The following is a 26,648-nucleotide window of genomic DNA, read 5'->3' on the forward strand; positions in this document are numbered from 1 at the left end:
GCCTGTCTTCCTCTCTTGGACTGTATGGAATCGGTGGAAATGCAAATAGTGGTGGGGGCTGATTAGCCAATGGCCGAGGGCGTGGCAATGGGAAGAATGGCCCAACGATTTGTTTGGGGAGCGAAATACGCAAACAAAGACTCGGTCTCAGGGAATCAAGCGAAAGATCAATGAAAAGCAATGAATGAATGAATTAATCTGGGGCTGGCTGGCTGGCTGAACTCAATGGATGGTAGATGGATGATGCCAGAGCAGAGCAGGGCATAGTGCTCCCTTTTGTGGGTGCCGAGTGGCTCAATTGAGAGCCGGGGCTAGGGCAGAAGCTGCTGCCAAATTGCCCCCATTGTTGTTGCTAAATTTAAATGAATACGAGTGTGCATGCAAATGAAAAAGCAGCCCCGATTCCCATTCAAAACCCTAAATACGAGTACAATACACAAGCGAGCAAGAAATAAAGAAAGCCCAGCGAGAGGATGGAACCAAAAGGGGGAAACCGGGCAAAAAACTCATTTAACTAATAATTGCCTTGTTTTGTTCAATTTCACTCCATGGGCGGTGTTTCGGTTTGTCTTTTGGAATATCGTAGAGAAATTATACATAAAGCGTAGCTGGGTGGATATTTTGCATATTGTAATGCTTGACTAATAGTCGGGTTCAATAGCCGTGGATAGAGGGTTCCTGATACCACCTAGAAAGATCCTCCAGGGCTCTAACGGTTGATATTTCAAAATGTAAACGTAAGGTTCAACAGCTCAATATATTGAGAGGAAATGATAATTCTAGCATTATATACATTAAATAAGGATTATTTCAGAAGATATCCCTAAGTTATTAGAAAAATGTCATGGAATAGTAGGAACCTTGTAGTAGAATCCTCAAACCCATTTCTGATTATGTCCGAATGAATGCTGTGACATCTTTCTGCGATGATCAAGAGCACTTGCTTACCATAAAACCCCCATAAAACACCCAGCGATAATCACAGAAAATCTCGGCGTAATTTCTATGCCTCTCTCTCTGTCTCCTGGGTACAAGCCAAACAAAAAATAAAAGCAATCTCTGTAACAACAGTTACTCAACTTGGCTAACTGCTAGTCGGTCTGGCAGACATTCCGCCAGTTAGCCTGTCCGACAGCCACATGGCAAAAAGCATTCAGTCAGTCAATCAATCAGAGTTTGACCAGGCCAGAGCCAGAGCCAGAGCCAACTTCTTCTGGTTGTACAGCTGATTTTTCTCACAATAATTTGTAGTCCGCTAGGCTTTGTCAGAGACACCTGTGCGAGGCGCAGTTCCAGAGCAGAGTCCAGGGGAGTCCGTTGGCCGTTGGAGGTGGCCAAATATGAGCACAGACCCCGAGTCCCAGTGCCCATAAATCTGTGGAGCAACTTTCCAGTTGACTGCTTAACAATTTTCAACACGCGCACAAGCGCATGAGGCACAGGCGCAACTGAGACCAAGACGGTGGCCAAGGAGCCACACCTGAGATGTATTCCATGGGAACGGCCTACGCTCCATATATACTACTCCATGTAGTCGTACTCGTACCTGAAACGGACAGCGACAGCCCCGACCACGGTAATGTGTAATAGTTCTATTAGTCGCATGTTGGCGCGTCTCTGGTTACAGCTAATCTCTTTCGCTACCAACTTTGGCTCTGTCGCTGGCTCTGGCTCTGCCTCCTAAACGCCTCTCATTGAACCTCCCATGAGAACCAAGAACCGGCTGGCAATGGGTATTACTCCAGCAACAACAAATTTATCGTATATTTTTTGGCCTGAATAGTTTATGGCTGGCGCCTCGACGACGTTACCGTCGCCTTCGCCGAAGCCGAAGCTGTGTGGCTCATTGCCCAATTTGGTTCGCCTGGCGAACCGGTTCGCAGTGCGATTTGGATTTTGCTCGCCGTTTTGGAACTCGTTAGCTTTATGGGGCACAAAGGCAGCAAGGCAGCAAGGCAGCCTGGCAGCCAGGCAGCCGTCAACGGTTTGATTTCTAATTAAAACGGAAATATGTATTATAGGCCACGAATAAGCCGCACAAGGGTACACAAGGGTATACGGCTCGTCAAAATTGTCGACATTTTTTTTTTTTTTTAAATTTCGGTTTAGTGCAGAAGTTACGAATTGATTTAAATGGCAGATTGATGGGGATTCCTCTCCTGATGATTGATGCATTGAAGCACTAAAATATCGAACCAGCTCTATTTCATCCATCGAACCCGTCCCCCCGCTGGGTATCCAAAATTCGACTCTCATTTGAGGCATAGAAATTAGACATTGTCAAAGCAAGACATTTTCGTTTATCTATTTATCTGTTGGATTCTGTGTGTCTATCCCAACCTGTCATCTATCAGTTTTCATTGCCTCGAGAGGCCTTAAACTATTTTCGGGCCTCAGCGAGCAACATTTACGACCATCGACTTGGGGAATGGGAAATGTGGAGTGGGGAACGGGCAATGGGGGGATATTTTTACAATTTTTCGAACGTTTACGAATTTGAAATCCGCGTCCGCCTTAGCATTTTATGGCACCTGCCATGAATCGGCTCCACATCGTATAATCTTTTTGTTCAACTTCAGAGCAACTCCTCTCCCTCTCCCTTTACCTCTCCCCTAGATGCTTGATGCTTATGCCTCCAGCAAAGAATAGAGTTGTCCCTGCGTTTTATGGCCGCTTTATCGCACTTCCCCATAAAACTGTCAAATTTTCTACAAATGAAATGCATTTGACAAACGGCTTATTCTTTGTTTGGTAAGGGGTCACCCCTTCACCCATCAACGGGTGGGAGCTGAGCGAAAGATCGAGACGAGGAGCGTTCGACCCACGCGTTCCGAGCACTAGCTTACACCAATTCCATTGTGGAAGGCCTAGGAAACCAATCCAATATTGGGTCCGTTAAGCGGCAACGGCCGATCTAGCCAAACTACACTCAAAGCTGCAGTCTGTAGAGGTCTGTAGCTGCAATGAGAAGTTACCCCACAGATGATCTGGGCCTGCTCACAAACGGTACGTGTCTTGGATACCCAACAATGGATGGCTCAATATGATGAATCTTCACTGTATAGATGAAGTGCAGAAACGATACAAAATATCGATGTATGGTCGAAATGCAGTAAAGCCTTTAAATAGTAATAATAATACCACCTTCTTGAAATAGCCAATGTAAATATCAATCATATTGGATAATGAAACTGATTTAAAACAAAATAGGAGACTTGATTTAATTGGGTTTCAATTTGATATTTACGAACAGCGAACAGTGTGGCCACACAAAGCACAGAAATAAGTGTGTCCTTACTATTTTGCCACACAGGGTTACCGGACTTTGAATCTACTAAAAAATGCCATAAAGCGTAAAAACAGCTGACATATTGAATACAGAAAACGTCTTGAAGTAAAGTAATTTGCAGACATTTTCCTCCGTGAAAAAAAAAAAAATGAATTTTTTGAGAACCTTGTTCGACGGCTCCCTTATGGCGGAGATTAAGGATTTTATGGTAATTTTGCATGCAACCGCAACCGGTGGTCGAAATATTGGCCATAGCTCACAAATTTCTCCTATTTTTTACGCAGGGCATATCAAAAAGCGACACCTCGACAATCGTATTTTCCGACTATTCAATGGAGAAGCCGCCACAAAAAAAAAGACGTGTTACCGTCATTCCATTGCCGGAGCAAGCATACATGGAGCAGCCATCGCAGCACCGTCGCCGTCGCCGTCGCTTTTCATTGCCAAATTTCGGTAATGGCAATGAGTTCAGTACTCGTCACGTCAAGAATTGGACCATGGCAAGCGCCGTGCGCTATCATACTCCTGGCCAAGTGCTTCGCCCGCCGGCTAAACGTGGGAACTTCAACGCCGGCCTACTTAAGTATGAGAAATCTACGAAATTAACAATGAGGCGCAACACCTTGTGAATAAAATCTGACATTTGATGGCAACGTCTATTGTAAACTGTAAAAAATGCAGAACAGAAATAAAATCGGGCGTAACCATTAAAGAGTAGCTGACTTTAGTTAGGGCCCCAGGGCCCCAGGGCCTTTGGCTGCCTAGCCACGCCCCTGAGCTTGGCGGTTAGTCCAGTAGGCGGTCACACATGATCAAACGCCTGATGAATATATCCAATTATTCTGGCGAACAACACCTCTGTCCCGATGCACTCGAATTTGCGGTTTTGCGAGCTGCCCCTCATCTCCCTTCTTGCTTCAATCTGTCGTTGCATGTACATATGTATGTATGTATGTATGTATGTATGTACATAGGGCCTGTGGGCACACATTGGTTGTTCATACAACCTCATTTCGCTGATGGAAGATGTACTTTGGACTCTGATGCAAAACCATTACTATTAGCTAATAAGCCCCACATTTCATGTCAGCAATCAACCCATCACTTAGCCCCCCACACACAACTCTGGCGCAAACCACATATGTACATATGTACATACATTTATCGGGAAGGAGACAAAGAGAAGCAGGGAAAAGCTACTGGTGATGCACCCGCAACTGTCACCGATAACTTCTGGCGCTGTGGCTTAGATACCCTTGCATCTGCACATTGCCCATGCCCATGCCCATCCGTAGCCACATCCACATCCAGTTCCACCTGGCGGTGGCTGCCACCTTAACCACAATCGCACCACCCGAACCATTCTACTCTTCTCTTGAGTCCGCTCTTTGGGCTTTTGTGCATTTTTAGGGCTACGCGCCGCAAAAACCGCAAGAAATCAATTCCAAGAAATTGTTTGTCTTCCGCTGCTGCGTAGCCGTAGCCCACATGAACACATACAAGCATACTACACATACATACATACATACATATGTATGAAAATATACACATATGTAGCTACATATGTGCATACATATGTATATGGATCTACATATGTATGTATACATACACAGCTGGATATAGAAAATAAATCGGCTGCATTTAGCACGCTTCATTTGGCCGAAAACTGTTTGGATTCTGATTCGGATGTTGGTCAGTCTTCTGGGCCGGAGTCGGAGTGGCTTCATTATTAATGGTTGATTAACACGGCATGAGGTGTTGAGGTGCTGAGGGTTCGGGTTTGATTGTTCTCTTTTGGGCTAATTTCATCATCAGCGATGGCCAACAGCCAGCAGAATGGAAATAAAAATCAAACCAAGTGGCTGGCGATAGGAAGTGAAAAGCGGACACACATGAACAAAAAGCGAAACCAAAACGGAAAGTTTATTAGGTGCGATGCGGAAATTCGAGGCGTGACATTAAATGTCTCCGGCTATACATATGTACATACATATGTATGTACATCCAAGTGTATGTACATATGTATGTATTGTCTCTGCACGCCAAAGATCGACACTTCTGCTAATGACAACCGTTTCCACTTCATTTGCTGTTCCACTTTCCAACAATGATAGGGCGACACACAAGGAGAATAACTAGAAATTAACCCACAAATTGCGATATCATACATACACACATATATTGTACACATACATATAGATATGTACATTATATGTATGTATGTACATACATACATAGATATTCGTTGAGACACGCTAATGCTGCAACAATAAAAGCAAATACCGATCTGTTAGCATATTGGTAGTTTTTTTATTTGAAAACATAACATGTAATCCTTCAAATTGTGTGCATATGCTATGGAGGAGCTGCTCCTGAACGGTCAGCGACAGATGAAGCGTACAAAGTGATCCACTGGCGTGGCACGCGGTCGTGCTGCTCGTGGCTATCGGGGTTGGGCTCAGTCAGCAGCGATGGACCGCCCTCATAGGGCGTGTCCAAGGGCCCAAGATAGATACTAGGGTCGCCCACTAACTCCACTTTGCACCCCTCCGTCGGATCGCTCCCATTGTCGATCTGATATTCCTGAGCCGAAACTACAAAGCCAGTGTTCGCAGGTTCCGCCGCGTCGGGCTCAGGGGCTGCGCGGTTGGAGCGCTGCGTGGCAGCGGCATTTCGAGTGGCCATGAGTGGCCGCGCCCTTTTAGGTGAAGGTGGTGGCATCTCCTGCAAGACGGCAAAACGTTAAGAAACACTTTTATCAGATTGTGAAAACAATCATTGCTTACGATATGATTATTGCAAATTTTTTTCACCAAATGCTTTTACAACGGGGCCAATGGAATGAAAGTGGCACTGTACCACACTATTAATTTTTCATGAACCACCCAACACTAGTAGAGCTGAACAAACAACGATGTTTGCGACAATCGATGCTTTCAATGTTTCCAATTATTTTGTTATTCAAGATTTAGGTACATATCGGCTAGATTCATCCGGACTTTACCTAAAATGTTGACTGAAAGACAGACAGCAGGACGCACAGTTGTTCAAGCCTAGTCTAGTCCATTAACCACCCAGTCAGTTGCAATCCAAGTCAAGTCCAATGGAATACGGCCATATTTGATAATTTTGCTGCGACTAGAGAGTTAGCATTAGAGACGAAATTCCCGAAAGTCTCCCGACTATCAATCGAAGAACTGAGACACTATTTCTGCAGCAAAATTACGTTTTCCAAAACCCACAGCCAGCCACCCAGCCCATTTTTAAATTAATCAAGGTGGTCCGCTGACTCTCTTTCGGGACTTATTTTACTTTCTGCACTACTGAGAGCCAGTGCTGCCATTTTAGCGTATTTAAGGCTAGATCCCGCTTATTTGAAAACGGATATGCTTGAAACATTATGAAAATGCTCATAGCCTTAAATCTAGCCTTTTTTAATTTCACCAAAAAATTCACTCAGTCCCTTGGCAAAGTACAAATGGCACTATAAATATTTGGTCAATTTAATAGGTTCCAGCAATAAATATACCGATTCGAGATATATCTGTGTGCTTTTTTATATGTAGCCAATTTTTTAGCCAGTTTTTTACAATTTGTAGCTTGTTCTAGCTTGTTTTGCTGCTGAGAGCGTCCGAACTGGCGCATATATCTGTCTCGTTCTGACTGCATGCTGTTCCGTTGAAGCTATCTCTTTTTTTCTCAGTTAGCAATAAGGCCATAGGGAGCATTTAACGGTCTGTCCAGCAGCGTCTGCCCATCTAACCCAAATTCCTTATCAGAGTCTGTGGATGTTGCAGCAATCTATATAGAATCGCTTGCAAAAACATCGATACTTGAGAAGAAAACATCGATGACATTGATATACTTTAACAGCACTAAGTTCAAGCTTCTATCCGTTTCTTCGCGTAATTTTTCTTTTACAAATACCTTAAAGCTGGATGCACAGTTTTTCGAGTAGTGCTCTGCCGTTCGTCAAGAGTTTGTCGTTTACACACATGCATGCACACATACGGATGTACATATACTAAAGTCTTATTTTTTTCATGTGCTGTGGAGCGTGGAGCTAATGATTTCAACGATTTGAGAATGTTTGACCAGCACGTGTATGGTTTGCCCTCAGGCCCCAGGAGTCTGTTGTTTAATGAAGTTTTAAATAATCGTTGTGCTGGTCAAAATATACTAAAGTTTTTTTTTTTCATGTGTCGCCGTACGTCGTGCTGTTGATTGCAACCCTTCCAGAAGCCTTCCGGCGCCAATGTATTGCGAAACTCCTACTACTACTACTACAACTACTGCAGGTCATGTGAGTGTGTATCCAGATCCGTGTGATTTGAGTACTTATAAGTTAAGGTGATATTTATACACAGACTTAGTTGATTTTCGTGGTATGCGAACATAACCTATAGGGTGCACCAAATGGACATGGATATGATCTTTTGGTTGTGGTCGAATGAAAATTGCGTAGATTATGTTGCTCTCTAGCCAGATAGCTGGAATATTTAAATGTTCAATGATAAATATTTTTCCAGGGGTATACATATGTATATCTGTGCAGCGTTGTAAGTTTGGTGTTTGATTTGCATTGAGTTTCTGCAACGATGCACAGACTAGAGCCTTTTCTTTTCGGTAAATATGTATTTGTGTGCCTCACGCACTGGAGCTGTGAGCATGTGGGACATTTTTCATTAGTTTTGTTGCATTATTAGTTGCAACATATTTGTGCCCCCTTACAGCTTGAATATTCTTGTCTAAACTCACACCCGGGACCTTGGGTATCTATTGGAATTAAATTATGCTCTGAAAAATGGTATAAATTGCAAAAATATTTACCCCTATGACTAGCATTTTCGATTAAAATAGTTCGTAACACACACTGTGCAAAGAGGAGAGCATCCAGACACCTGGCTGTTTCAGTGGATACCTCCATCCTGCGTCTTAGCCCTCTTGCAAGCCCTCTCTCTTGCTCTCTCTCCTCCTGGCATTCCTTCCTGGTCAGCGCAAACTAATTAAAAACAAGCGTTCTCGCCACTTGAGCATCATGTTAAAATACCTCTGCAGGAAGTGTTCGTTCTCCTCCTGCAGAGGGTGGGCGTGGGCCGGATCCACACACATAGATACTATACTACAGATGGAAGAGATAGCCAGCCAGCCAGCCAGCCAGCTAGCCAGCCAGGTAGGCTAAAGAGCCGAGTAACAAATGAGTCTGGGCCCCAGTCAGCTATTTATAATTACCCCAGACGGAGGCGAGGCGTGCGAAAGGAGGCGAGGGGAGGGTGCAGGGCGGTGAAAACTTCTGCCCACATTTTGGGGATACAACAGAAATTGGAAATGAAACCGCAGTCCATATATGTCACATTGACACCACAAATTTGGTAGGAAAGTGTCTGAAAGTGTCCAAGTCGAACAAGAAGTTGTTGGGAGACAAAAGCAATGGGGCAGTTGCGACATTCGAATTTCGAGTGTGAAATACGGATACACTTTAAGAGTGATCAATATAGATTAGCCGAAGCTATGCTTAACCGATCTCAACCCCTTCAGACTTTCAGCCTTTCAGCTTCATTTGCTTCATTTAAGAGGGTTTCTGTGCAGTTGGTTCTCCAGGCAGGCGGCTTATTCAGACAGCAGTCGGTAACTCACTACACAAGTCAGTTGGGGTCATTCCCTGCATATCTGGAGCCATCAGCATCAGGCCACCTCCTTTTGACCGCATCTCACTCGTCTCTCGGTGCGGTGCGGTGTAAAACGTTGTCTGACTTGGCTAAATACTCGTACTTCATTTATTTTATGAATAAAACCGAAACAACGGGCCAAACACGAAGGCTCGGCCAAGTAGGCTAAGACAAAGGGCAATGCATACTCTCGTATGGTATGCCCCAAGCTTCCATTCTCAACCCTTAACACATTGCCACAACACTCGGATACACACATATGTATATACTCGTACTACTGCACACCCTCTCGACATACAGGTTGAAGTGTTGAGGAGGACGATGACGACGACGACTTCCTGTTTATCTGTCAAGACTGCATCACTGTCTCGACCCCGGATGGAGCTGGGTGAATCCTGATTCCTGATGCTAGACTATCCGGCTCAGAGGACGACGACGGCGATGAGAAACAGACAGACACACACACACACACACACACACACACACATACATATACGAGTACGAGTGTACGGGGAAATTTTTGCAAGTGGCGTCCGTGCATGCTGAAGCATCCACTTTGGTGCCATTCACATGGCGAGGCAAAGACGACGCCCTGAAGGGTCTACTCTATCCCTTCTACCTCGTCAACTGCTCTTGCGGTTAAGCGTTTTATATTCCCTATCCCTACCCAGCAGAATCCCAGCACTCTCGGCACCGTCACCGTCACCGTCACCGTCTCGGACTCGGTTTCGGTCTCGGAGGAAGATGCAGGTCCAAGCCCTAAAGCCTCAGCCTCAACCTCAGCCTCAGCCTGAGCTGCAAACAGGGCTTCAGCTTCATGTTCGTCTTCGTCTTCATCGGCGTCTATGCGGTTAGAAATTCCTTCGTTTATATATTTTTAATAAATTTTAATACTGAAATTGTAGAAGCCAAGCACCCCTCTCCTTCCGCTCTCCTGCCGCTCTCCTCTCCCGCTGCTTTATGGGGATTCTGTCTCGTACCCTGGCCGCAAAATTATAATTTTTATGCTATACACTTAAAGATAAGATTACAAATAATTCATAATTGGGTTCATGCCAAGCAGCGGCACTGGAAGGGAAAACCAACACCAATAACCAACTAGCAACAATACGTATAACTCAGAGAGGTGGCAGGCAGGTGGAAGGCGGAAGCTGGAAGCTGGAAGGGAGGACATTGTTAGTTGCTTTAGAAACTGCCAGGATCCCAGAGTCGGCTCAATTATTAACCTGAGTGGCAGCAGCATAAGCAGCGAGGAACGTAGATGATTAAAAATATCACAGAATGAGAGGGAACCGCATCGACCTGGGTAATACCCTGTGTGTAGGTCTCAGGGTGAAGGGTATGAGTAATTCAGGCATCTTCTGCTGTTTCCTTGACATGATATAGGGACCATTCTCACGACTCCGATTTGCCTACCAAATTTTTATCATAATTATGAACTATTCCTGACATAAGATACATGTTCTAACCCCTTCTGAGAAAAGGTCCCGTAAAAACGTCGCACTCCATGGAGAGGCTTGACATGTATTCTTATAGGAGGGGTATTTATTACTAGAAATGTGCAATAGCTTGACCATAGTCAACCATTCATACCCACTCCAAAAAGAGGCATCTGATCAAATGAGTGCGATAATATTTTGCTCGGATCAAAAGATTCTTTCGCGCCGCTTTCTCGCCTTTAATAAGCCTCGCTGCTTGGGACTCGCGAGGGTATGAGCAAAGTGTGGGTGCAATGAGGCGTTTTAAAGTCAAAAACAATAATCACGCCCACGAACGGACGGCGAGGCGGCTCCGGCGGAGCAGCAGCTGCGCCAGAGAGTGCGGGAGTACGACAGTCGAGTATGCAGGCAAAGTGCCGAATGCTTTTTACTGCTGGTGCTGTTTTCGCTGTTCTTTTGCATAAATATGAATAAATTAAAATCGGAATCAACATTTTGATATGCACATGAAACTGAACTGAACGAGGAAAAGCGACGGCAATCCCGGTATCCATCCCATCCTACCCGTGAACTGGGCTTGGGCCGGCCGGCCAAACACGGGGAACTCTTCGCGTCCTGTTTTTGCGGCTTCCCGGATACTGACACGGACACGGACACATGGGTGGATGGACAGCAAGGAAAGAGAGAGAGGTAGAGGTTGAGGTGGGGGTGGAGGTGGAGGTGGAAGGCGGGGGCCATTTTGTGGCCTGCAATTAAAAATGGCGCGCTGTTGCACATTTAATTATTGGGAATCGGCTTTCAGGTAATCATTGTTAATGGCAACTACGCTGCATTTAATCTTAACGTTGTTGTTGTAGCTTTTGCTGCTGCTGTTGCAGTGCAGTGCAGTGCAGTGCAGTGCAGTGCAGTGTTTGTCCAGCCAATCGCCTTTAAGTTGGGCATATATTGACATATACACATACATATCTGACCGATAAATTGCCAGATATATACGCACACGAATGCGCATTTATGTACAATGCGAGTATATGCAGATGCATATGCATATCCATATCCATATAGGTTTTTCATAATTTCATCGCTTCGCAGCCGTGTCGCTGCTCAAGCAGAAATTTCCAATTAAATGCAATAGCATTAAATATTGTGTGCCATGCTCCCCTCACTGCCACTGCCCCACAGCCGCACTGTCCCTCTGTCCACCCATCACTCAGAATTGATATTTTATTTTTAATCAATTCGATATTCACACACGCATCGCAAAAGTATTTAAATTAAAAATATAAAACCGTGAAAGCGAACGAGAAACAAGTCAATAAAATGAGGCACAAACAAATATGCAAAATATATATACCATTTATCTGTAAAAGTCATTTAAAATATTTACACTCGGAAATTGGATTAGAGGCGGCAAAAAGAGGATGACAAAGGCAGCAGGCCGCAAGTGAGAAAGGATTTTGTGGCTCCTGAAACGCAACCTGGCAAGAAACCGAGTACGTAACAGCACACTAGATAGATACCAGCCACCAAGAGAGTCGTTTCCGTGGTAATCAGATAATAGTTTGAGGCCCACGGACATCAAACATATCCCATATGTGGCATATCCATATGCCACAGAGCCAGGGGAATGCGGGGAAAGTGAATGCCCCCAAGGGACTTTCTAATGACTTCTGCTTTGAGAGTCTCGATTACGTTCAATTAGTTAATTATAGCCAAAATGTCACATTACACTTTGGACCATATTTCGACGATTTATTGATTAATTGTGCCTTTCTAAATATGCAATAATAATTCAAAGTAAATCAAGCCATAAGAATGAGTAATTTAATAATAACAAATTAAATGGTTAACGGAGAAATACAATTTGTAAATTTGACCACTTCTTAGCAGTGGTAAAATATGATAAAGCCAAAGCCGACCACTAATTGGACGGCTGCAAGGCCATGACATTTTTAACGAGACGGAATCATATTTTTATGAAACGGAAGTACAAATATCTGTTCAACAGACTGGAAAATTCCGAGGTGACTCGCAACAAACTGTATAAATTCAGTAAAATTGTAATTTCGAAAATTTAAAGATATGTAAACGAATGCTGATTGAAGCACAATCGATGGTATACCCTGCAGAAGGTAGTACAATGACGTTCCGTTCTTCATCCGTTTTAATACACCCATGAATGCATATTCCTCAGTTTTTGAAAAAGGTTCTTTTGTGTAATATTTTACACATAGTTCAGAAAGTTTTGAGGCTGAGGCTTGCATAGTTTCCATAGAAACAGACACATGTTGAACATCAAATGGGACGAAATTGATGCCCCCACTGCCACCGTCGCTTCTTCCTCTGGGATTCGAGTCCCAAAACTACCAAAGTCCGACCACATCAATACTCTACGATTAAGCCGTCATATTTCTTTCATTTTGGAGTTTCATTGGAGTTTTGAGCTCTGTCTGTGGAATCGCATCTCGATTTTGACGCAGACTTGAATTTGGAATAAATTCCAATTTGGAGCAATCGCAGTCGCTCAATCGCTCAGTCGATAGAATCCCTTCCATGTTGTACACTCCTTCATCTGATGCCATTTGGGGATTAACGTCTTAGGCTCGAAATTTAAAACCAAAAAAGTACGAAAAAATCAAATCGCGAACTGAAACCAAGGGAAAAATTAAGCAACGCAAAAAAGCCTCGAAGAAGAAACAAAAATAACAAGGGAACTCAAGGATGACAACGTCAGGCTTTGCGTCGAGCACAGGGCGGCACGGATAGAGTTGCAACCAACCAGAACCGAACCGATGGGGAAAGGGAAGAAACGGCTGCGCCCCTGCGGTTACGGCTTGTCAGGTAGAAGGAGACAGGCTGTGACAGAGAGGGAGAGAGAGAAGAAGCTCCCTCGTCGTTCCCTTGGCGGCTGTACAAATATTTTTAATAACAGGAGCCCGACCGACCCCAAGCTGCATAAATAACACCGTATCGAAATATGAAGCCGTCGTATCCTTCCCCGTCCTGCTGCTCTGCTTCTCCCATCGCCTTCCCCTTGTCTTCTCGTCCTTGGCCAGGGTCTTTGGGCTATTAAGGTATTACAGGGCCCACATTGCAATCATGGCAAAATTTAAAGCTTCAATCAAAAAAATTATAAGTAAAATGTGAATAAAGGAGCAGAGTATTTAATTTCAAGGACCGAAGCTGGGATGCCCTCAAAAGGACAAACCTTCTCCATGATTTCATTCACTCGGGAACTCACTGTGTCCAGAAATACGGAAATTTCGGAAGCAAATATGCTAACAATATATTTTTTAAACGTAAATGTGTTTAAAAACTAGAAATAATACAATGGAATAGCAGATTTTCCCATACGAATATGAAACAAATCGCTAAAATGTTGTATACTTTTCCAAAGAGTAGAAGAAATTAACTAAAAATTGCATATGAATATCAGCAGGACCGTCGAACCGGTTGGACGACATCTTCCATCGGTTTTGACAGGTACCTGATCTCGCATTCAACGAACACGTGTCCCTGCGTCGCGTCGAGCGGATTGCAATCCTTTCCAGCAAAGGAAGCCCAGAAATGGGGCCCGAAATATTCCATAAAAAGACTCGACCAGTTTTTCTGTGTTCACTTTGTAAGGGACCTGCGTTCCCCCTGCGTATTGGGGCACAAGTTTTTGATCGATTGGTTACGATCTGGAAAAACGATCTGTTTTTAAATAAATATTAATGATTATTGGATATTTCGTAAGACTTTTCAAGCCTTATGTCGTGTTGCTGCTTAATCTATAAAAGCGATCCACTTTATCTGCAGATATGGCACTCAATATGTAAATTCTGTTCATCATGTACATCCCAAAATATTCCTTAAATATCTAGAATTTCACTTGCTAAACATTTCACAGAAATAATACGTTTTGCAGTTTTCCAGTAACCAATTTTCCAGTAACCAATTTTCCCCGAGCTGCATTCTTATCAGCCCTTCTCCTGGTTCGGTCAACGTCTATTTCTGTTGCATGAATTTTTAATATTTTCATTTCTCACCCGTTTTTGCTATTCCAATGCACTCCGCTTTGTTGCTTCTTATTGCACTTTCTCATTTGATTATTTCTTGTCCCCGATGGCGGTATTGTGACCGCCATCGCCGCACCGCACACGCCCACATCGTACTGCCGCCCATCTTGTTACTATTTCTTGCTGTCTTCTGTCTGTGCTTATGCACTGTGCTCTTCCAGAGGCTATTTCGATGTATCCCAGATGTTTGTAACGCATAAAAAACACCATTTCATACCCTAGCACTATCACCAGATTCGATAAAGCCAAGTCGTTCATCTCAAACCCTAATCCATCGGCCGTGGCAATACACAATCGATTTATATTAACATCGTCCATACATCCCATATGTCATTAGTTTTTTACTGCAATTTCCTATATTTAAAACTTAAATTCAATCAATGACAAAATAGAATGACAATTCATTAGCGATAATTACAAAATTGACTGTGCAAGGGTATGCAACGATTCGGGCTCCAAGGATCGTATTTTCTGCTATTACTTTTTCCATGTTATTTCAATCCATGTGTAAGTTTTCGGTTTTTCGTTAGGGTTTTTCTGCTGCTTGTGCAAATTTGTATGGCGAAGCTACTATGTCCCGAGCGTGTTCTTCTCTTCCCTGACAGCCAGCCTCTTTTTGCTTCTTTTCTTAGTGTTTAGTTTTTGTTTAAATACAATGGAAATTTAACACCCCCCACTATACCGCTATACACCACTGGGCCAGTGTCCTTCTGTCAGAGGCCCCATCTCTGTGGTCTTCAGCCTCCTCTAGTCGACAGGATGTCAGTTTTTCATTGTAGTTTGCCAGTTGGCCAGTTTTCTCCGGAAAATTTCCTTGTCATCTTTGTTGTTCTGGCCATGTTGCAATGGTATTTGAGTATCCACCCCCATTCCCCTTTCGATGGCGAAATGTTTTCATTTGCCAAGTCCAAATTGACATTGACAATAGCGATGGTTGCCCGGTGGCCCGGTTGCCCGGTTGCCTGGTCTTGCCAGTATTGAAAGGAGCGCGTTTGAAGTTGGTATTCCCCACAGTTTTGAGATTTTTTTGTCCCATAATATTTTTCAGTATTCAAGACAAATTCTCAAAATTCTTCATTGCTTAAACTCATTACTGTTTTATATTTAATTTATAACTGAATTAATAAGAAATTTAAACACTGAACCAAACCGAGATAAAAATTCACTGAAAAAGTAATTTTTAATTGTATAAAAGACTCTATTGAAAAGCTAAAGGAAATCGTCTACTTACTTAATGGAATAAGTTAATATTATTCTTATAAATGGGAGACAACAGCACAATGTCATTCAACATGCTTTGCGTGCTGGGGAGCTTCTATGATAGATTCCTTACTATCGCGCCATGTCAAATAATTCTTCGTAAATCCGAAATATTGAGCTAGAGCTATTCTAAACGATATGTCAGCTATCGATGTGAGCCAACAGCAATGCATCAAGGAAATTAATCGTCCTATTTTTACGCTTGATGCATCATCCCTAATCATGTGCGCTCACCAGCACTATCGTGATCATTGATCACCACTGATCCCAGATCCCTGATTCATAAGAGAATTCTTAGTCCTAGGCAAGATCTCAAATAATAAACCTATCCATTTTCCTATTTGTCTTCAAGTTTTGCTTAGTATTGTTTGGTCCTGAACGATTGTGAGCCTACATATTCCTAAATAGGTTCTACATCTGATTGAATTCATAGGTTCAGTTCGATAACGAATACTATTTTTACACTTTCCCATTTCACTTTCACTCACCATGTATTTTCCACCAGCTTTATGCCTAGGTGGGCCGCTAAACCATCTCTTTGGCAAAAGTTAACTCTGGAGCTTGGTCCAAAAATGTGGACAGAGAGCTATGAATGTATGATTGCCCCCGATTCTCTCTGTTCCCTCTATGGCTCTCTCTCTCTCTCGGTTTCTCTGAGTGTGTGTGTGTGTATGGGGCATTGTTTAGAATGTGGCACAGTTCCAGCTGTTGCAGCTCCTGTTCCCCACTCCCCACCACCACTCCTATGCCCCAGTTCTTTGGCACACGCACATAAATTGCTGTAGTAGTTGCAGCTAAACATAAGTTATGTGTGCAAAGTGCACACACAAAGAGAGTGCAGCAAATGGTGGGACACAGGCGGGCACAGCGAGGCTTGGCGGGGGACTGTCCAAAGACAGTCATGAATATGAACATGAATATCATCTAAATATGGTGGGGGCGAGGTGTCAAGGGGTCCAGCTGTGAGCCAACTGTTGCATGTCAGCAGCCAGCTGAAATAACGCTCATAATTGCCGTATACTATTTGTTACAAGCCAGAGATGATACCCTGTAGACAGTAGACTGTGGACAGCAGATGATTGAGGAGACAAATCACTCATCCCATTACTTGCTGCTCCATTGATAGAGGGCTTAAATACAAAATACATCTGCCTCATCAGTTGATTTCTTTTCAGTTCTCTATACGCACCTTTGACCTCAAATCCAATTGATTTTCCAAGGGTATCTCCATGTCGACCGCTGGAGCTGGGGGAGTCGCCAGCTTTTTGTGCCATTTTGCCTGGCATGTTTTACAACACTTTTTTCTAGGGCTCTCTCCCTCTCTCTCTCTCTCTCTTTGAGGGCCAAGATCTGTCTCTCCGTCTGCCGACTGCCTGTTCCGCAATTTGACAATCTCTCGAGAGTCCCAGAGCCGCAGAGTCTGTCAGGCAGCTGCCACCACCGCCATCGCCTTCGCCATCGCCATCGTCGCCATCGTCGATGGCACAATTCTCGTGAAATGCTTTTGACTTGACTTTTGTCGACAAAGTTTTTATTTTGCTTTTTATTTCACTGCAATTTTCACATTGCCAAGCTGCGCTTTTCCTGCTGCTGTTCCAAAAAAAAAATCACCCAAAAGAGCATCTGTCGTTTCTAAATACGGAAAAAAGGTTTCAGCGCCTGCCTGTTCGTCGGGTTCCCCGGCGAAGACTTTTTGGCTGATTAACGCTTCTTGCATAATCGCCATCCGCATTTTCATTGCAAATTATAGCCAACGTCAAGCGGCTGTGCTGTGCGGTGCGGTGCGGTGCGGTGGGGTTTGGCCAGCAAATTGCAGGTGGAGATACCCGTCCGTATCGCTGCACTGGTGATGTAGATGCAGAAATGCAAATTGAAATAATAATTAATTATGGCAATCAGGCTACCGTCCTAGACCCCAAAAAAGGTAAACTCAGAATGAGATTAACGTCTTGTCAGGCAGTCTCCAGCGCCCCCGCTCCAGGCCCACAGTCTGGGAAATGTTTGCAATTTGAGGCAACTTAACCAGTCAACAATGAATGGCTCTGGCCAACAGCATGCTGTCCATGTGAAAATTGCGTAAGCCTCGAGAGAAACAAGAGATCAACGGAGCAGGGCAGCGGGGAGTAAGGGAAACAGGGGCAGCAGGGAAGCAACTTCTACTTGATTTAGTTGAGGTTGAAGTTCTGTGTGGCCCAGACGAGTAAATGACTTTATCTGGCGTATGGCTTGGCTATAACTTTGGTCTGCCTCTTACTGAGCTTTAACTTGTGTTGGTTAGAATTGCAATTGGGTCCATTGAAATTATTAATTCAGTCTTTTGCTTGAGCTTGCCTCCGGATGTACACATTGAAGCCATTAATTGACTCCATTTCCAACAGAATTACATTAAAATCCAACACAATTCTATTGTAATATTGAAATGAATTCCGGAACAGGTTTTTCCAACCTATGCTCAATAGTGGATCCGCTTTACAACTGTAAAGATACACACATGTGTATCTGTCGCTCATTTAGTTACAATTATCCAGGGATATACTTATTGCTAGTTATTTACTGAAATATATGTATGCCCCCCGAAGTGAGATTAAATCATTGATTAAATATCCTTTCACTGGAGCTGTTTGTGTACTCATTTCTCTATAGGTCTCCTAGGGTTTCTCTGCATTCCAATGCTGCAAGCTTCAGCATATTTTCCAGGGTTCCAGTACCCCCCGTTCTTTTTTTTTTGCAGTTGCTTAGACTGACAGATGCTCGAATTGCTGCTGCTCTCATTAGAGCCCCACCCAGGGAAAAAGCAAACAATCTCAACGCATCCTCTCCCCACACAAACACACACACACACACACACACACACACACACACCTGTAATCGCCACCAAATTGACAACAATAAAAAGAGTAGTTGGAAGCAAATTCATGCAGAACCTGTCAAGAGGATGGAAGATGAACCAGAGCTGACGATGCTCACGCACGCTTCTGCTCCAATCTGCTTTTCCATCGTACCTCTGTACCATATTTGTACACTTTCACGGGGTCCTACGATTTCAAGAAGCATTTCCTGCCATACAAAACACACAAGCACAAAGTCGGCATGATAGCCATTGAAGGACAATGGGTGAATAGTTGAATGTAGGATTAAAAATGCAAACAGTACGAATTGATATATCATGGATGGATGGATCTAAGAGGGTATCTGAAGAATCAGCCTTAGAGAATAGAGTCTTCCCCGCTTGTTTTCTACTTTTTTGCATATGTTCTCGGACCAGTTGCTCAAGTTGCTGCTGCTGCTGCTGCTGCTGGTTGGACATGTTAATTTTAAATTGGGTAAGCACAACACAGAGAAGGGAACGGGTGCCGGGAACCGGGAACCGGGAACCAGAGAACTGCAGAGCTGCAAAACTGAGTCGAAATTGAGTTGCCGCACGTCTTCTTCATCACCGTCACCATCAACGTGCTTGTTGTTTTGCTGCTCGTCCACCTTCTGCTCCATCATCATCATCATCATCGGATTCTTTTTCTACTGGTGGCAATTACCAAACAGCAAATCTTATGCTGCTCTTGGGCACCGCACATCCCATCTTCATGGCACACGGTAGCCGGCTAAGGCCGAAACAGCGAAGAAAAAAAAAGAGAGAAGAAACCCAAACCAAATAACGATTTTCCGCAAGTGAGACTACTGCATGCCTGGAGATGACAGCGTGACACGATATTGGTATCTCAGGAATATTGGGATTGTCTGTATATTAAAGGTGGACTTACCCAAATTTAAACTGGATTATTGTAATAGAATAATCCATGTATTATCCCCTTTTTGCTTCCTTTCGCTTCCTATCTCAACGACTCCAATCGCCAACACCTAAGCTTCGACTTCGAGCTTCAGATATCGCAGATTGTGCAATTGTATCTGGTACCATCGTAACGGCGTTCTTCGTTCTCACTCAGAGCCTGTTTCGTGCCCTCAGATCCATTCCTTGCACATTTCTTGTCTCAATTCCAATTTTTCGTATCCTAAATATCGTTTTTCTTCTTTTTGGTCGATCTTGTGAATGACTCGTTCGTATCCTAATTTTTTGTTCAGTGTCTTCTAGAGCATGTTTCGGATCGATTTCGTATTCGTCACTTGTGCTACACTGTGCTTCCTTTTGTGTGTGGACTGCTTCTTGTTTCTTACTATTCTATTCCATGTTCACATGATACTACCTGTTTTGGAATACATATTCGGGTTTTTCGATTGAAAACACCCGTGCATCACGTGCTCATCTCTAAAAGTGAGGAATTACTGAATCTGTTTGGCCTGCTCGCAGTTAACTTCTTTGGCAATTCCATTATAATGATGATGATATATGTCAGCACTGTCTCTAGACTTTATTCAGTGTCATTTCATTCAGATGTTTATCCGTTTTTAGAATATCAATTATAAGTCATTTACTTGTGGGGCACGTCCGCTCTGCTCTCCGTCCACGCTCTGTTCGTTCACCCAGTTACAGTTCATTCGGTGCCCTTCCCGGGCCCCCCATCACCCATCCCCCCCTACCCCATCCAAGAGTGTGAAACTGTAAAAGTGCTTTTTAATTTAAGCTCATTTTAATTGTGAGAACTTTATTCTATTTGTTTTGGAGTTTTCGAGTTTTCGAGTTTTGTTTTAGCTTTTGCTTTTGCTTTTCTTTGGGTTTAGGTCTTTTATTGTTGTTGTTTTTGTAAGCTCAAGACAAATCACATAAAATGCTTAACTTAATTTTAGGCGAAGAGATTTCACAATTACCTTTTTTTTATTTGTACTTTTCCGTGGCGTAATTACATTTTATGAGAGGGTCTTTTCCCCAATTAGTTGCATCATTTTCTCCACTCAGCAAATACTGTTCGAGAGAGGGAGAGCTAGAGGGTTTAGGCTTAGAGATGAAGTTATCCGCTTGGGAGCGAACCCTAGTCGTAAAATATATATTCCAATCTGACTTTTGAAGAGCTTTTTCATGTGCGATCCGATGGCAGATGAGCTGAAATCATCTCCAGTTTTGTCAGCTTCCATCCCATAAAGATTCGCAATTGATGGGAGGAGGATACCGACTAGCGACTGCCGACGCGGCATCCACGGCGCTGCTGCTTCAGTGGCGATCTTCAAGTAGCCGGCACCCCGACACCTTTCGGCCAGGCTCGGGTTCGGGTTCATTGGCCACGCCCCGGCTGTAGGAGGCTACCTGGCTTTTTGGTGGTCCCCGCCGCCAGCTGTGCAAGTCTTTTCGCTGCTCTCTCTGTTCTTTGCTCTTAGTTCTTCTTTTTTTACGAGTGGCCATTAATTGAGTTTTTATCGATCCATGGATTATGATCGCACACAGATATATAAGTATTTGGCCCGGCATGGCTGGCAGGGCTATCCCTTTGGGATTCGAAGGCGCCGCCAAGAGAAAGGGAAAGAATAAATATTTAATTGATGCAGTAGTTAATTAATTGTAACAAGTTCTCCTCGTACTCGCTACAAAACACTGCAAAATGAGTGCAACCCAAGAAACACACAGAAAGAGATATGAGTGGCAGGCTCAGCCCCACATCCCCACAGCCCCATCCCAGGGACAGTACAGAAAATCGACATCATAAGCAGAGGCAGCTACGCTAACTACCTGCCCGAGACAAGGGAATAAAAACACAAAACCAAATCGATGAAGAACCTCGGCCCGGCCCAGGCCGGCCAACTGCGATCACGAAGTGGTCATGGATTCGACTCGCACTGGGGCTGGAACTGAGACTGGAACTGGGGCTCGGACTCTACTCTGAGGTTGGGGTCTGCTGGGGCCTGCGTTACACAAAACGGCGTGTTGATGCGAACTGAATGGGCAAACGTAAAAGGTGCGGAGAAACAAGAAAACAACGAGAGAAAACCCCATTCAATCGAGCCCACACGAAACTAGCTATACCCTAACCAACTGCCCAATTGGCTGGAACGACATCTGATATATTTAAGCTGAGAATAGATACCCTAAGATCTCAGGGATCTGTAGTCGAATTTAAGACTTTTATTTTCTAATTATCAACTGATTTAAATTCCCTTCAAAATTCTGTAGACTTCATTCGAGGGTTACATCTTGGATGGCATATTCAGGCGATCCCAAAAACAATGCAATGGCAAGGCCATTAAAAACCTGGCAGAGAAGGAGAAATAACGAAAGACTTAAGGCACAAACCTCTCAGTGCACATGTGTGCGAGTGGGCAAGTGTGAGTGAGGGCTTGCCTGTAGTGACTATTTAGGCCCGGTTTAGAAGTCCAAGCTGCACTGGGGCCCCGCCAGACATTCCGATGCAGCAGGTGTTTAGCATAAGTAATTGATATTCTACACACAATCACCAAAGACCCAGCCACAGCCACAGCCACAGAAACAGCAACAGCAACTGCAGAACAGAAACGCTCTGGACGTGGCATAAAAATCAGAGGCAAGTCGATGTTGCAGCACCAGAAGCAGCAGCAGCAGCAGCAACAGCAGCAGCAAATTAAATGAAGCAACTTCCACTTGAAATGTTTCTGCCCAAGAGCTCTGAGATCTGAGGAAATCGAACTCCGGGGCACTGGCACTCGGGGCACTCGGAGCGAGAATCAAACAAATGATTGGAGATCTCGGAATGGAGCCAATACTCTGGGCTGAGATCTGCTCGTGGTCTCATTATTTACGATTATTGGTAATGAATTTGCATAAGGCGAATGCTGGCTGGATGCTTAATGTTGAATGCTGAATGCGAGCAAAATTTCACACAAATCAGAAGCTTATTGGCCGCTATTTAGCTGCGGCCCATTATTATATTGATTATTATTCAGCCGATTGCTTTGGCGCCTCAAAAACCCATACACCATACCCCATGCCCCATACCCCATACGTCGCTCCCGATGCCGACTGGCGACTGTCTGCTTTTGTTGTAATTTATGTTAATTTTTCACTTTAATTTTACATAAACCACAACAGACAGGGAAAAACGCAGACACAAGACATATCGAAACGCCTAAACAAATGCCAGTCAGACCCAGGCCAGGCTCGAGAGTAAGATATATCGCTTTGTGCCTGTATTTAGTCAATGACCCACAGGCGTAGACCCATCGAAAAGGGGTTTGTTGGTCAACAATACCTTAATATATATGAAATAGGTGCATTCCTATTCATAGAAAAAAGCATAGAAGCTCTATTCGAATCAATATCTTATGCACCTGATATCTTCGAAGCTTTTTCAAAGATTGTTACATGTTTATTAAAAGCAAAGAAAACAGAATCTTTTTAACTTCTTAATAGTTTCGAAATGTAATAAATATCGGAAACGTTTGCCTCTTTACAAGATATATTCTCAAGTAATTGTAAACTATATTAAAAATATGAAATATCTCTAGGACGCCCCTGGCTTGGGGGCCCATTGATTGGCGTCGACTACACCATTAACATTTTGCCTGAGCGCCGAATGAAAAATGTTCGTTCAGTCAGCGACCAGAGATCGTTTAGAAAATATATAAACTGAACAAGACATAGGAAAAACCTACGCCCACATGACTCCAACATGGACACGAACACGAATACGAATAAGAGCACATGAGGCCCCAAGAGCAAATCGAAATCGAAAATGAAATCGAAACTGAAACTGAAACGAATCGAATGCAAAAATCAAATATATGGTATATAGCGCTATATAGAGTGGATGTGGAACCCGTTAGCAAGCCTGGGTCAGAGATCTGGCATTGGACGGGGCGCTCGAGTGGCCAGCGCAATTAATGCAAAAGGTCACTCGAAAATCCATCTCGAGCAATGGGCTGTGCGCAGCTCTGGTCCAGTCCCCTCCAAGTCGCCGGCACGAGAGCCACAGCACAAGCTGCTGCAAAACAACAAAACCAGTAAGAAGTCAAGACATGGCCCGGGGCCCACTCTAGAAGATTGACTGTGGTTTCGCCAGCCATAAATGTGGCAGCAAAAAGAGAGGAAAAAAAAGACAACTTGCATGTGGCGCTGTCAGCTTTTTGTTTGACATGGTCGAGAGTGAGGCAAATGTTTAATTATAACATATCCAAATTGTTTTAATTGCACTGGAAGAAAACAAACAGCAAGCAGCAAAAACAGCTCAAATATACAATAACGAAACCAAGCGAATCCAGAGACCTTGCTGCCGAGCCCCACAATTCGACTTTCTACTCTCCGAATTGGGACAGAGAAATAACCCTAAATAAATATACGATGGGAAGGTTCACTCTCACGAGTAGGAGTATGAATGCAATCGTCTGACAAGAGTGACCAAGATATACGTATAATGAAAGGCACCAAAACTCAACAGATTACAACAGATTAAAGATGCTTTACACAGCTATATTCTTTAAAGAACTACACAAAAGAAGCGAGTAGGTACTTCACTGAAAATACGTTTATATACATACCTTTTGGCAATGCCAAAAAATGACTCCAGCAGCCACTTAATCGAAAAAAGCGGCAGTCATGGCGCTCGGGTATAGGGATTCACCGGAAATGGGGAATGGCATTTTAATCATATCTACTTAGACTAGATAGATTATCCTTCCTTTCGGCCCACACACACACACACTCGCACACACACGCGCCTGGTGTGTGACTTTTGGCTGCTTTGATTATATCGAGAGAATCGAATCTTGACTCTAAATCCGAATGCGAATCCCTTTTGGGCAGCAATTTAAAATGATTCGCATTTGCCGTTAAGTGGCCGGCCGCCACTCGAAAGGGAGAAAGGGGAAAAGGGAAAAAAGGGAAACTAAGGCACCCAAGAAATACTTCCGCTTGTCCCTTGGTCACCTCCAGGGTCTCATCCTCTGTCCACTCCACTCCTTTTGTCGTATTGTTCGATTCGATGAGTCGACAGAAAGAAAAAAATAATGCTCGTACAATTTTTAGGCATTTTCATTACGAATCCATCTACGGCAGATGATGGCAATCAGTTCTCGTTGCCCGGCTCCGGCTCTGTCTACGGGTCCCCAGGTCACAGGATAAAGGGCTCATTGCCTGGACTTCCGTTATGTCGGTGGGTGTCTGTCTGTCCCCATGAGAGTGAGTGTCGGAGCGGACCCGGACGTGTTTGCCTCTCCATGGGGCAGCATTTGCTCAAAAATCCCTATCGCTATAGCCCTCTGCTGTTTGGTCTGCTGTGATAAATGTTGCCGGAGCTCAATCAGTGCACTGGGAGAAACTAACGAATGGAATGTATTGTGTGGATTTTCCTCCCCCCAGCCAAATGATATTATCCCAACTATAAATATCTTTGGCATGCTTCGTAGATGACCTTTGACAGTTGATGCCAATCTGATTCTGTGGCACAATCGCACAAAATTCGCCATACATATTAGGATTTAGAGTCGGTTTCAGTTACAGTTACAGTCACAGTTCCCTTTTCAGAGTCGTCAATTAGGATATTAGAGCTGGATCTAAACGACAATGACCAGCACACACAAACACACCCTGCTTTAAACCAATTTGTCTGGCCAAGGGGGGAACTCTATCCCTCATCCGGAATTGCACCGTACCGTACCGTACCCTAGCAACCCGAACAGAACTAAAACTAAACCGAACTGTCCCTTATCCCCCATTCCGAAAACTGAGTGACATATTTGGGTTCATTCTTTCGGGCTTGATTCTGTGGTCTAAATTGATATGCTAAGTAGTTTCTATTTTCTATTTTCAACTATTCTCCGGCCACTTAGATTAGCTACCTGACTTGGAATTCCTTTGTCATTCATCCTGGCTCTAGTTTGGATTTCCATTTTCCCCCAATTATCACGGGTTTTTATCAGGCGACAGGGCGGTCGACTAATTTACAAATAATGAAACGAAGCCCGAACCCCAGTCCAAAGAGAACTCGAATTTCCGTTCTGTAGAAACGCAGAGAACCCTCCCATCCAGGATGCATATATATGTGGGTATTGGTGGGGATGGGGTGCTCCCCTTCGATAAGAAACCACAACACCAACAACGGCAACGAAATAAAATACGTAGGTAATAAATAAAAATTGTTTTTAAACAACTTAATCGAATTTGTGTTTTGTGATTGACTCGGGCCCTGTCTCTCTTCTAGACGCGTCCCTGGCAGGCAGCGAGGTTGGGGCCAAAAGTTTCCCTATCTGCAGATGATGTAACATCTTCAAAGACTATTTTATGCAATTCAAATACGGTTAAGATTGGGTATTCATGTGGTTGGCTTAGGGTACATTATATTCTAAAGACAGTTTCAGATTGGACAGGGTTTGTCACAGTTCTGTTATCGTTTCAGTGGTTTCCCAACTGTGGATATAATTCTGCTCGAAAGTAACAAGGGGAATCTCTCAATCCACCCTCGTAGTCAAACACTCTGTCTCCGTCTCTGGCTGTGTGTCGGTTTTTATGTGCTCGCCTTTTGGCCTTTGACTTTGACATAAAAGAGGCGCCGATGCCGATGCCGATGACGATGCCGCTGCAGCCCCGGACGACGGTTCCTGTTGATGGGAGTGTTCGGTGTTTGTGGAGCGGTACCAAATGCGTTTCTGTTGTTTGCTACAGCAATTTTTATGGGCCAAATGGCCATTAAATTCTGACGCTCTCTGGCTTATGGTGGATGGTCGGCGGTGGTGGGTGGAGGGCTGGCTTGTTGGTGGAGGGGTGGAGCGTGCTCTGCCCCCTCTCTATGGCACCATTTGTTTGTCGCCTACACTCGTGCCACCATTGTCCTTGTCTGATCTATTTTTGTGGTCGTGGATGTGCCAGTTCGGAGTGGGAGAAGGAGTATGGGATAGGACAGAGGGATGGGTGGGACACCATTTTCCTTCTCTAATGGAGTGCGGCTGTTTTTGCATTTGCCACGCGCCCCACATAAAAATCCCCAGTGGTGCGATACGATACGATATGCGATATGCGTTATGCGTTATGCGATATTCATTCAAAATTTGATTCGCTTTAATTTGTCAGATTTGCATTCTTCAG

General features: G+C 43.9%; 2 protein-coding genes across 2 annotated transcripts; one reads left to right on the plus strand and one right to left on the minus strand.

The window, feature by feature from the left end:
* Nucleotides 1-3,370: 3,370 nt before the first annotated feature.
* Nucleotides 3,371-4,003, plus strand: LOC108165462. The gene is made up of 2 exons (XM_017301512.2): nucleotides 3,371-3,497; nucleotides 3,574-4,003. Exons 1-2 carry the CDS (start codon nucleotides 3,438-3,440, stop codon nucleotides 3,916-3,918), a joined length of 405 nt encoding a protein of 134 aa, XP_017157001.1. The 5' UTR covers nucleotides 3,371-3,437; the 3' UTR covers nucleotides 3,919-4,003.
* A 1,572-nt stretch (nucleotides 4,004-5,575) lies between these two features.
* On the minus strand, nucleotides 5,576-6,401 carry LOC108164914. Its single transcript, XM_017300900.2, has 2 exons — nucleotides 6,076-6,401; nucleotides 5,576-6,013 (listed from the first exon to the last, which is right to left on the minus strand). The coding sequence occupies exon 2, from the start codon at nucleotides 6,008-6,010 to the stop codon at nucleotides 5,645-5,647; it is 366 nt and encodes a 121-aa protein (XP_017156389.1). The 5' UTR covers nucleotides 6,011-6,013; nucleotides 6,076-6,401; the 3' UTR covers nucleotides 5,576-5,644.
* Nucleotides 6,402-26,648: the final 20,247 nt, after the last annotated feature.

Source organism: Drosophila miranda, chromosome XL, assembly GCF_003369915.1.
Source record: "Drosophila miranda strain MSH22 chromosome XL, D.miranda_PacBio2.1, whole genome shotgun sequence".
NCBI classification, from domain to species: domain Eukaryota; kingdom Metazoa; phylum Arthropoda; class Insecta; order Diptera; family Drosophilidae; genus Drosophila; species Drosophila miranda.

Excerpts from the sequence above, each read along its gene's own strand:
- LOC108165462 (XM_017301512.2), top strand. The coding sequence starts at position 3,438 with ATGAATTTTTTGAGAACCTTGTTCGACGGCTCCCTTATGGCGGAGATT. Across the intron at positions 3,498-3,573 it reads CGGAGATTAAGGATTTTATG|GGCATATCAAAAAGCGACAC; the intron begins GTAATTTTGCAT and ends TTTTTTACGCAG.
- LOC108164914 (XM_017300900.2), bottom strand. The coding sequence starts at position 6,010 with ATGCCACCACCTTCACCTAAAAGGGCGCGGCCACTCATGGCCACTCGA.